This window comes from Salvelinus namaycush, chromosome 2 (assembly GCF_016432855.1).
Source record: "Salvelinus namaycush isolate Seneca chromosome 2, SaNama_1.0, whole genome shotgun sequence".
Taxonomy (NCBI): Eukaryota; Metazoa; Chordata; class Actinopteri; order Salmoniformes; family Salmonidae; genus Salvelinus; species Salvelinus namaycush.
In genome coordinates this window covers 61333251-61345028 of record NC_052308.1, presented here as the reverse complement: position 1 = coordinate 61345028, position 11778 = coordinate 61333251, and the positions used below count along the sequence as shown (strand labels likewise).

The following is an 11778-nucleotide window of genomic DNA, read 5'->3' as shown; positions in this document are numbered from 1 at the left end:
TTCCACTTTGCTTCTCAATGTAAATTGTATTTATATAATTCACCCAAGTGTTTTGATCTACTGTATATCGCAATATTTGGTCAGAAAAATCGCTATTAGATTTTTTTGCCTTCATCGTTCAGCCCTACTCTGTGTCGACAGTCTGGATCTCTTGTCCAACGCCAAACCGTTCCCTTGACTCAATCTTATATCTCACCCTTTTGGATCTTAAGGAACGGGAAAAGTGTGCAACATGCCAGGATCCACTTGGCCTACTGGTGGTTATACCTTTCGATAGTGTCGATCATCTCAGGATCAGGCCTCTATCTCAGGCGTGTGCACTCTACATCCTCTGTCGTGCGTAAAGACGAGGTGTGCTCATCCGCCGTCGTTCCGCTGCACATTTGACAGACTTCCAGAGCAGCCTGGTCACTGTCCGCATGCACTTGGCGTTGTTGCGGACGCTCACGAAACAGCGTGTTGCTCATGGCAGTGCACTCAATAATGTAGAAGGCCACCAGGGAGTTTCTGTCCCTGGAGATCAGTGTGGGGTGGAAGTGTCACACCAGTGTGAAGCCGTAGTACGGCGCCCAGCAGAGCATGTAGGCAGCCAGCATCAGAATCAGCACCACCACCGTCCTCCTTGCTTGTGCAGCCGCTTCCGGATCTGCTCTGTCTGGAAGCCAGGCACGCTCTTGAACCACAGCTCCCGCAAGATCCTGGCGTAGCACAGGGCCTTGACAGCCATGGGCCCAGCGAACTCCAGGGCGAAGATGAAGTAGGAGTGGTAGTAGAGCTGGTGATCCCACGGGCCAGATCTGGGCGCAGACGGTCTTGTGGCTCTGACTGGAGATGTGCGGGTATGTGGTCTCAGAAGCAAAGTAGGCAGAGGGGATGGAGATGACGATGGGTACGATCCACAGGCCCAGGATCAGGCTGTAGGCCGTCTGGTACTTCATGCGAGGCTTCATAGGGTGGACGATGGCCATGTACCTGGGAACACAAGGAAAAGACAGACAATGCAAAGAAACCAGTTGGAAGGTTTGAGTTATGAGCGTCAAGGTGTTTTATGTCAAGCTTTATACCCTTGTCAAGCTTTTATACTCTTGCTTATATCATAGACAGTAATGGTTTGAGAATATTCCAAGATTTGAAATGCGTATACACATTACCAGGCAACTCCTTTTTCTATATTTACAACTTGAGTCAGCCTATGGAGTTCTTTGGGAAAATATTGAAATATATGAAATATTCTTAGTATCAAGGCATCTGGATATAAACAGAGGGAACCATCCAATGACGGAATTTATAAATAAATTATCTGGGCTCCCAAAAGGACTGATGTCTATAATATATATATATATATATATTAAATTGGACTGACAAGCAACCCTAGTTGCTAGGGGGGATGGAGACATGTTGGATGGTTGGGGGAATGGGGTGGGAGTTGACTTTTTGGCTCTGTGGTATGATCATGGTGATCAATGCTTTGTATTTGCGTACTTAAAAAACGAAAGTATTCTTTTTAAGTGGTAGCCATGGGTGGATGCGAGCTAACTATGAAATTATACAAATGTGTGTATTGTGCCTGTACCCCCCCGCCCCCCCCCACACACACACACACACAAGAAAATGACCAAATTAATAAAGATTTAGCCCCCCCCAAAAAAAGTGTTTGACAAGAATTGATGATGATGCTATCAAAAACATGTTATATTCCAGTAATTTTGGAACACTTCTGCCGTTATTAATGCATGATAATTATGATTGAGGTATTCAGCTTACTCACTAGTTCATAAATGGTCTTTGTGAAAAACATCTGAGCTATAAATGAACATTTTTAGGCTACCATCTAGATAGATAGGCTACTGCATAGGCGATTAGCTCTCCCTTCACCCAAAGCTAGCCTACATTTGTAACTCTACCCAATTACATATTGTATCAACTATAGAAAGTTATAATAATAATAAATTACATTTGTTGAGCGATTTTCCTTTACAGACGTAAATCACAAAGCTCTTTACATTGAGAGTAACCATTAAAATCAAAAAGCTTTAATATAGGGCTAAATACACCAGAAATGAAAAGATAGCTAGCGGTCTAGTACTATACAAAATACAGAAAATAATAAGGGAGGTGACAAGGACAAAACAATATAACTTGAAAATAATGTATAAGACCAACAACAGATAGCACAACATAGATCACATTAAGCGAAAGCCAGTTTAAAGAAGTGTTTCTTGAGTTCAGACTTAAAGGCAGTGGTGGTCTGGGGCCTGTAGGGCTGGGGAGACACTGTTTTTAGGCGTGTCTTTGAGTGAACGTGAAGACTGTTTGGGGCTGAGGAGTTCACTGAGGTATTGGGGACCAGAAGCATTAAGGGATTTGAAGACTAACAGGAGGATTTTGAAGTTGATTCTGAATTGGATGGGTAGCCAGTGGAGAGAGGCTAGAATGGGGGTGATGTGGGCAGATCTCCGGGTTCCTGTGAAGACCTTGGCAGCTCTGTTCTGCACAAGCTGCAGCCTGTGGATGCTGTTTTTCGGGGAGACTACCAAAGAAGGCATTTCAGTAATTGAGTCGGGAGAGTTAGTATGAACTTTAGCAAGCCAGTAATATTTGTCACAGCTCTAGCAAATGACATTTGTATCAATTCTACTCTTTGAACTTTTGAAGAAAATATCTACCTGAGGCTATCGTTTAGAATTTGGAGACAAACTGAAATTACATTCACACTGTCAAATTTGAATACAGATTATTGTAGGAAGTAACTCCAGAAATAGTTTGGTATTTGGTAGCCTAACTCTGCACACTGCCAACAGGAATGAAATATCAATATGACCGGGCAGGGCCAGCAGCAGTGTAGGAGGATATATGCAAATAACATAGGACTAGTAATTGTTCTATTATAATCAGATCGCCTTGTGACATAATGCTGCAGGCCAAACACTCCCACCTAAACAGGCTGAAATTCCAGCCTTTTTTTCTTCTTCAAATAGCTCTTACACAGAAAGGGCATTATGATCATTTTCACAATTTCAGAATGTTATTTCGACCTCATAGTGTGGAAATATAATTTAACAATATACACAGCTCTGGAAAAAATTGAGAACACTGCAAAATTATAATTTTCTCTGGTTTTACTATTTATAGGTATGTGTTTGGGTAAAATGAACATTTTTGTTTTATTCTATATACTACTGACATTTCTCCCAAATTCCAAATAAAAATATTGTCATTTAGAGCATTTATTTGCAGAAAATAACAACTGGTCAAAAGAACAAAAATATATGCAGTGTTGTCAGACCTCAAATAATGCAAAGAAAATAAGTTCATATTCATTTTTAAACAACACAATACTAATGTTTTAACTTAGGAAGAGTTCAGATATCAATATTTGGAGGAATAACCCTGATTTTCAATCACAGCTTTCATGTGTCTTGGCATGCTCTCCACCAGTCTTTCACACTGATGTTGGGTGACTTTATGCCACTCCTGGCGCATAAATTCAAACAGCTCGGCTTTGTTTGATGGTTGTGACCATCCATCTTCCTCTTGACCACATTCCAGAGGTTTTCAATGGGGTTCAGGTCTTGAGATTGGGCTGGCCATGACAGGCTCTTGATCTGGTGGTCTTCCATCCACACCTTGATTGACCTGGCTGTGTGGCACATAGCATTGCCCTGCTGGAAAAAACAATCCTCAGAGTTGGGGATCATTGTCAGAGCAGAAGGAAGCAAGTTTTCTTCCAGGACAACCTTGTACATGGCTTGATTCATGCGTCCTTCACAAAAACAAATCTGCCCGATTCCAGCCTTGCTGAAACACCCCCAGATCATCACCGATACTCCACCAAATTTCACAGTGGGTGCGAGACACTGTGGCTTGTAGGCCTCCCCAGGTCTCGCCCACGACAACAGTCCCCGGATCCACAACCTCCTTTATCAGAATATATAGATGTTATAGGTATAGAGGGTTAGATAATATACACTGAGTTTACAAAACATTAGGAACTCTTTACTCTTCCATGATATAGACTGACCAGGTGAAAGCTATAATCCCTTATTCATTTCAATCCACTTCAATCAGTGTAGATGAAGGGGAGGATTTTTAAGCCTTGAGACATGAATTGTGTATGTGTGCCATTCAGATTGTGAATGGGAAAGTACACCGGCACACCGGTTTGAGTGTGTCAAGAACTGCAACATTGCTGGGTTTTTAACGCTCACCAGTTTCTCGTGTGTATCAAGAATGGTCCACCACCCATAGGTATTCCAGCCAACTGTGGGAAGCATTGGAGTCAACATGGACACCTTGTAGAGTATATGCCCTTGAGGGCAAAAGGGTGTGCAACTCAATATTAGTTGGTGTTCCTAATGTTTCGTACACTCAGTGTAGGTATGTGTGGGAGGAAATCCAGAGTCCCTTAGTGGAGGAGTGTGTGTGTGGGACCCAAACCATCGGTCAGTGTGATTGCACCCTATCTTGACCTGCACTTTGAGCCAACAACTGAGTGTGTATGTTTGTGTGGTACCTGCCTGGTAAAATACCCTGACAGTAAAACATTGGGACACGTGTAGAGGACTAGCTTGGGGGAAATGGCTCTCTTTGATGCCAGTCAGTGCTAATATAGAGCAGAATATAGTACTACAGCTCAAGCAGACCAGTTAGAAGTGGAGCAGATCAATATCCAGACACACGTCCTAAATGGCACACTATTACCCAAAAAGTGCACTACTTTTGACTGGAGCCCTATGGGAATAGGGTGCCATTTGGGACATATAGTATCTTATCTTAAACCAGTTGGACCATTTACCATTTACCCCCCCCCCCCCAATGGAAAATGTGTCCTATCTTCACGAGGCACTTTATCACAGCATGCGATTATCAAAAGCAGTGAACATCTGGACTCGTCGTGACGCCATCCCATTTTATAAATCTTTGGCAGATAAATCTGTTTCTCATTTTACCCTTCTCTCTCTCTATTGCTCCAGGGAACATATACAACTTGATGACAAAGGTATAATTGTTCATTTGGAAATTGCGGAACCCATTGACTGCACAAGCTTTCATCAGACATCTGATCAATACGTTGTGTTCTGACTATATATTCGTAGACACTATTATTGATGTGCTTGTCAGTTGAGATGCTGAAGTATTACGAAGGCAGGCAGACAGTGCTAGATTAGATTGAACAGTCAATGAATGGTAGTGAATTTACTATTGTTGGGAATGCTGATCCAAGAGCTTTGTATTAACCTCCAATTCAAATTTAGGAAGTCAATACAGACACTTTTAAATATTGTTTTGGGCTAATGACTGCAGGAGAGCCCAGATGCTGAACCCAACAACAGAACTGGCAAGAGGGGTTTCTGAAGTTTATATTGAGCTGTAATAACTGTATTCAGGTCAATCTGACCATAAGTCATATAGCCGATGCTGGCACTAAGACCACACTCAATGAGCTGTATACGGCCATAAGAAAACAGGAAAACACCCATCCAGAGGCAGCGCTCCTAGTGGCCGGGGACTTTAATGCAGGGAAACTTAAATCCGTTTTACCTCATTTCTACCAGCATGTGAAATGTGCAACCAGGGGGGGGGGGGGGGGGGGGGGGGGGGGGGGGATGTGACCACCTTTACTCCATACACAGAGACGCGTACAAAGCTCTCCCTCGCCCTCCATTTGGCAAATCTGACCATCATTTTTTACATGACTGGGATGGGAACTATAACAATTTGCCCACTTGATCAATGATTAACATCCCCAATGTGAATTTGCAAAGAAAACAATTTCACATTCATGTTTTCAGAGAGTAAGGATGTCATGACACTACATTTTTACATGTTATTGGGCTTGAGTCTACAATCACCAACTGTCCTTTTGGGGCCTTCAGGACCAGGGCTATACATTTGGAACATGTCAGAGGAAGCATCTGAGGCGCGCCACAGTTACACAAAAGTCCTTTATTACTGTGCCATATAAAATAGAGACGATGTTTAGAGGATTCTCTTCACACTCCACCTCACAGTGACTGCAGAAATCAGTCAAAATAACTAGGAAAACTCCTGGGAGAATCCACAGTCGATGCATAAAAACAAAGGGGGAAAAATCAGGGGGTCCAACCCAGAGTCCAATATGTGTCCCCTGTCCAGTGACGTCATCGTGGGAACTACTTCTTGGCATAAGTGATCTTCATGGCGCATTGGGCCGTAATCCGGAATCCCTGCAGTGCATCTTTGGCCACTCCAGCCTGGCCCTCGCTCTCAAACTCTACAAAGGAGATGTCGTGTTTGCCAGGGACGAGTCGCACCTCTTTGAAACCAGGGAATCTATGAGGGAAAAAATGAAATCATGGGTGCATTGAGAGAAAAGAAATGTTCAGAAATCAGAAATGTAATGAATAGAGCTGACGTGATCTCCCTTTTCTACATGGCAGACAAACAGGTTTGTTCTACACAATGCATTTCTATCTGAACGTTCTATAGTTTTCGGACCCTCTTGAACAGAGCCCCAGTTGCCATGCTGCAAAATATAACATATCAAAAGGCTTCACCACCTGGCAATGGTGAAGTCTGAAATGTGAATGATATAGAGCAGAGGTTCTTAAACGTTTTCAGCTCGAGACCCAAATGAGAAATTGACCGTCCTCCTGTGACCCAAATCGCCCTCCATTATAACTCACAACCCACCTCTCTCACACGCCCAGGGCTCCAACCCATAGTTTAAGAAACACTGATATAAAGCTACCACTGTATATTTCACAAGTTAATGAGCCAGACTCAATAACAATTGCTGCCCAAGTTGAATGAATGCAAATCGGGCATCTAGGCTAGTTTACTCATTTGACAACAAGATCATTCAATACTCACTGATTGAACAGCATGGAGAGCATCATTTCATTAGTTTCCTCTGGCAGGTTATTAAGGAATAAAATGTAGTTGGGTGGATTGTCTGGAACCTAAAAAGACAAAAGAAATCAGTCTAATTGTCACATAAAACCTCCCCATAAACTTTTTTTTTTTACAGCTTAGTCAATAAGCAGACCAGACTATCTGTAGCACTCCAACCATTAATCCATACAGGGCACATCAAACAGTAAAATGTTCCTAAAGTAGTGAGAGTAGAGATCTTTGCAAGAATACAAGGCATTGCAACATTGCGCTTATTAAAAGAGAGAGTCCATCAGCACTAGTGATTTAGTCAGTCACTCACAAGGGACATTTGCCGAGTAAACACAACCCCATATACATCTCAATGGAGTTGAGTTGTGATGAGTGTCGGCGGAGTGTACCCCCTATTACAGTCGGTATCAGTCGATACTTTAAATGCGAACCTTGTACCCGTGTTTCTCCTGTGTAACTATGTTCTACTCTTTGGATGCTGCAATCCGCTGTTTTTTTGGAAAACAGCATTATTTTACGCCACCTCCGCCAAGGGGGCTGTTGTTTGTTAACGGAGAAGGAGCAGCCACATCATTGCACGGCTGATAAGGTTTTTTTTGGGGGGGGGGGGGGCAGGAGATGCAAAGAATGCAATTTCTTATCAGAAACTATGGACTCCAACTCCCACTGACAACTCTATAACAATCAGGACAAGCACATGTACACTGTTAGCATCAAATCATTTCTAGAAGCAACGCGCGGTAGTGCATGTTTGAAGTCACCAACTTCATATTCTATTGGACAACAGTGGATTACACAGAGCAATTTGACAGACGTCACATAAAATGCATTTTTTTAATTTTTTATCGTAAACTACAGATGGCAGCACCCAAAGAAAAGAACACAGGTGCAAGGTACAAATATTGACTGATACCGACTTGTAGTCGTAGGTACACTCGCAACGCCACTGAGATGTATATGAAGCGGAGTTTACTCAGCAAAAGGGAAATGAACAAGTTCACTTAACATTCTAGGTTATCATACTTGATAGGGCTAGAAAGGCTTACCTGCATGGTTGTTGGAGCGTTGTTTGTGCTGGCTGATCCCTGTTAAGATAAAAGATAAACAAGTTATGAAAATCGCATTGGAGTAAAATGACTGACTACATTCAAAAGCGTACAGGATGGCATATAGGCTCTGGTCAAAAAGACTAACTATAATATATAGTATAGGGTGCCATCTAGGAAGCATTCATATAGCCTATGTGCCGATGCTGGCACTAAGACCGCACTCAATGAGCTGTAGACGGCTACAAGCAAACAGGAAAACGCACATCCAGAGGCGGCGCTCCTAGTGGCCCTGGGACTTTAATGCAGGGAAACTTAAATCCACTTGAACTGATTTCTACCAGCATATTAAATGTGCAACCAGGGGAAGAAACAACAAACTAGACCACCTTTATTCCACACACAGAGATGCGTTCAAAGCTCTCCCTCGCACTCCATTTGGCAAATTTGACCATAATTCTATCCTGATTCCTGCTTACAAGCAAAAAGTCAAGAATACCCAGTGACTCTGTCAATAATAAAGTGGTCAGATGAAGCAGATGCTAAGCTACAGGACTGTTTTGCTAGCACAGACTGGAATATGTTCCGGGATTCTTCCGATGGCATTGAGGAGTACATCACATCAGTCACTGGCTTTATCAATTAGTGCATTGATGACGTCATCCCCACAGTGACTGTAGCGTATACCCCAACAAGAAGCCATGGATTACAGGCAACAGCCGCACTGAGATAAAGAGTAGAGCTGCTGCTTTCAAGGAGCGGGATTCTAACCCGGAAGCATATAAGAAATCCCACTATGCCCTCCGGCGAACCATCAAATAGGCAAAGCGTCAACACAGGACTAAGATTGGATCATACTACACCGGCTCTGACGCTCGTCGGATGTGGCAGGGCTTGCAAACTATTACAGACTACAAAGGGAAGCAAAGCCGAGAGGTGCCCAGTGATACGAGCCTACCAGACGAGCTAAACAACTTCTATGCTCGATTCGAGGCAAGTAACACTGAAACATGCATGAGAGCATCAGCTGTTCCGGACAACTGTGTGATCACGCACTCCGTAGCCGATGCGAGTAAGACCTTAAAACAGGTCAACATTCACAAGGCCGTAGGGCCAGATGGATTACCAGGACGTGTACTCTGAGCATGCGCTGACCAACTGGTGTCTTCACTGACATTTAACCTGTCCCTGACTGAGTTTGTAATACCAGCATGTTTCAAGCAGACCACCATAGTCCCTGTGCCCAAGAACACTAAGGTAACCTGCCTAAATGACTATTGACCCGTAGCACTCACGTCTGTAACCATGAAGTCCTTTGAAAAGCTGGTCATGGCTCACATCAACACCATTATCGTAGAAATCCTATAACCACTCCAATTTGCATACCACCCCAGCAGATCCACATGATGCAATCTCTATTGCACTCCACACTGCCATTTCCCACCAGGACAAAGGGAACACCTATGTGAGAATGCTATTCATTGACTACAGCTCAGCGTTCAACACCACAGTGCCCTCAAAATCTCATCACTAAGCTAAGGACCCTGGGACTAAACACCTCCCTCTGCAACTGGATCCTGGACTTCATGACGGGCCGCCCCCGGGTGGTAAGGGTCGGTAACAACACATCCGCCACACTGATCCTCAACACTGGGGTCCCCCCAGGGGTGCGTGCTCAGTCCCCACCTGTACTCCCTGTTCACCCATGCGTGCATGGCCAGGCTCGACTCCAACAGTGGCAACAGTGGTAGGCCTGATCACAGACAACAATGAGACAGCCTATAGGGAGGAACTCAGAGACCTGGCAGAGTGGTGCCAGGATAATAACCTCTCCTTCAACGTGATCAAGACAAAGTAGATGATTGTGTACTACAGGAAAAGGAGGACGAGCACACCCCCATTCTCATTGACAGGGCTGTAATGAAGCATGTCGAGAGCTTCAAGTTCCTTGGTGTCCACATCAACAAACTATCATGGTCCAAACACACCAAGACAGTCGTGAAGAGGGCACGACAAAGCCTATTCCCCCTAAGGAGACTGAAAAGACTTGGCATGGGTCCTCAGATCCGCAAAAGGTTCTACAGCTGCACAATCGAGAGCATCCTGACTGGTTGCATCACAGCCTGGTATGGCAACTGCTCGGCCTCCGATCGCAGGGCACTACAGAGGGTAGTGCGTACGGCCCAGTACATCACTGGGGACACGCTTCCTGCCATCCAGGACCTCTATACCAGACAGTCAGAGGAAGGCCTTTTTAAAATTGTCAAAGACTGCAGCCACCCTAGTCATAGACTGCTCTGCTCTGCTTGGCGTACCGGGACGCCAAGTCTAGGTCCAAAAGGCTTCTTAACAGCTTCTACCCCCCAAGCCATAAGACTCTTGAACAGCTAATCAAATGGCTACCCAGACTATTTGCATTGCCCCCCTCACCCTTTTACACTGCTGCTACTCTCTGTTTATTACCTCAATTACCTCAACTAACCAGTGCCCTCGCACATTGACTCTGTACCGGTACCCCCTGTATATAGCCTCGCCACTGTTATTTTACTGATGCTCTTTAATTATTTGTTACTTTTATTTTTTACTTAACACTTATTTTTCTTAAAACTCATTGCTGGTTATGGGCTTGTAAGTAAGCATTTCACTGTAAGGTCTACACCTGTTGTATTCGGCGCATGTGACAAATAACATTTGAAAATTTGATATACTAGTCTCACCAGTGCTGGTTTCTTGGCCACATTGGCCACTTGATCTTGAGCCTTCTTCTTCCTATCCTTCTTCTTGTCCTTGTCCCCAAATGTGCCTCTGATTTTGGAGATCACCTCAGAGTCTGTCTTAGCATACTGAATGCGCTGAAAACAAGAGACAAGTACAATCAGATGTATGCCAAGCACAGACCTGGGTCGTATTCACTAGAAACCAAATGGTAGAAAACAGACCGAAAAGCGGAGGAAGTGTCTGAAACTCACGTTTTCATTGCAAAATGTTTTGCTGCTACGGTGCAAAACGTTTTGCTCGTATACGGTAATGAATACCACCCTGTACTACTGCCATGTGTGAAAATGACATACAACTACTAAGTAATAACTTACCATGGGCTTATTGTAGAAAGGAAATCCTTGAAGTTGACGCAGTGCGTTCGTAGCTGATGCAAGCTCTTTGAACACCACAAATGCCTGCCCTCTCATCTTCATGGTTTTCATGGCAACAATGTCCATGACTTGCCCAAACTGAGAGAACAGGGCATAGAGTGACCGCTTCAGTTCTAGAAGGCAACAACAACAAATGTTACTTCACTGTTGTTACTTATAGACTCATCGACAAAGACAAATACATCTATGTAAACTTACTACAGCTCCAGTACAAGAGGATAAATTGCTATCTAGCTCTGAAGGAACGCTGTAGCTAGCTACATGATCTTGGAACAAAGATGCACTGTGATTCTTACCATCCTTCTTGATCTTATCATTTACATTATTGATGTAAATGGTGTGGTTTGGTCGAATATCCATGATTAACAACTGTCCCCTTTCACCTGGAACAACAACAAAACAAAAACATCGCAAACATTAGCTGGGAACTTTAGCTTGCTGGCTAGCTGTAGCTACTACTGGCTAGCTAGTACAGTAAATGAAACGGTGAGGCACGCTAACCGTGCCTTAGCTAGCTAGTTAACATTTCTAATAAGCTTCATCACCTCGAACTGATAGCTGGTGCTACTGACCAGACACATGTACAGATTAAACAGATCAACATTTATATGTGTGCAAACTGACTGTTTGAGCTCACCTCTGTCTACACACTTTCCAGAAAACACAGGAAGTAAATGTGCGCGCTGGTTCCTGGT

At 43.7% G+C, this 11778-nt stretch overlaps 1 protein-coding gene and 1 pseudogene across 3 annotated transcripts; both read right to left on the bottom strand.

Annotated features, from left to right (window-relative positions):
- Window positions 1-302: 302 nt before the first annotated feature.
- Window positions 303-6144, bottom strand: LOC120022545 (annotated as a pseudogene).
- On the bottom strand, window positions 5927-11776 carry LOC120027143 (U2 small nuclear ribonucleoprotein B''-like). Of its 3 annotated transcripts, none has more exons than XM_038972007.1 (7): window positions 11721-11776; window positions 11380-11466; window positions 11024-11196; window positions 10649-10783; window positions 7932-7970; window positions 6853-6941; window positions 5934-6312 (listed from the first exon to the last, which is right to left on the bottom strand). In XM_038972007.1, the coding sequence occupies exons 2-7, from the start codon at window positions 11441-11443 to the stop codon at window positions 6153-6155; spliced, it is 660 nt and encodes a 219-aa protein (XP_038827935.1). In that variant the 5' UTR covers window positions 11444-11466; window positions 11721-11776; the 3' UTR covers window positions 5934-6152. The 3 variants fall into 3 exon arrangements, with proteins under 3 accessions (XP_038827952.1, XP_038827935.1, XP_038827943.1); XM_038972015.1 differs by lacking the exon at window positions 11721-11776 and adding an exon at window positions 11629-11698; XM_038972024.1 differs by lacking the exon at window positions 11721-11776 and having other exon boundaries at window positions 5927-6312; window positions 11380-11460.
- Window positions 11777-11778: the final 2 nt, after the last annotated feature.

What these genes read in the sequence shown, in the direction of transcription:
- LOC120027143 (XM_038972007.1), bottom strand. Translation starts at nt 11,443, where the DNA reads ATGGATATTCGACCAAACCACACCATTTACATCAATAATGTAAATGAT. An exon ending in TGATAAGATCAAGAAGGATG is followed by an intron (nt 11,197 to 11,379) that starts GTAAGAATCACA and finishes GTTGCCTTCTAG; the next exon opens with AACTGAAGCGGTCACTCTAT. An exon ending in ACGCTCCAACAACCATGCAG is followed by an intron (nt 6,942 to 7,931) that starts GTAAGCCTTTCT and finishes TTGTCTTTTTAG; the next exon opens with GTTCCAGACAATCCACCCAA.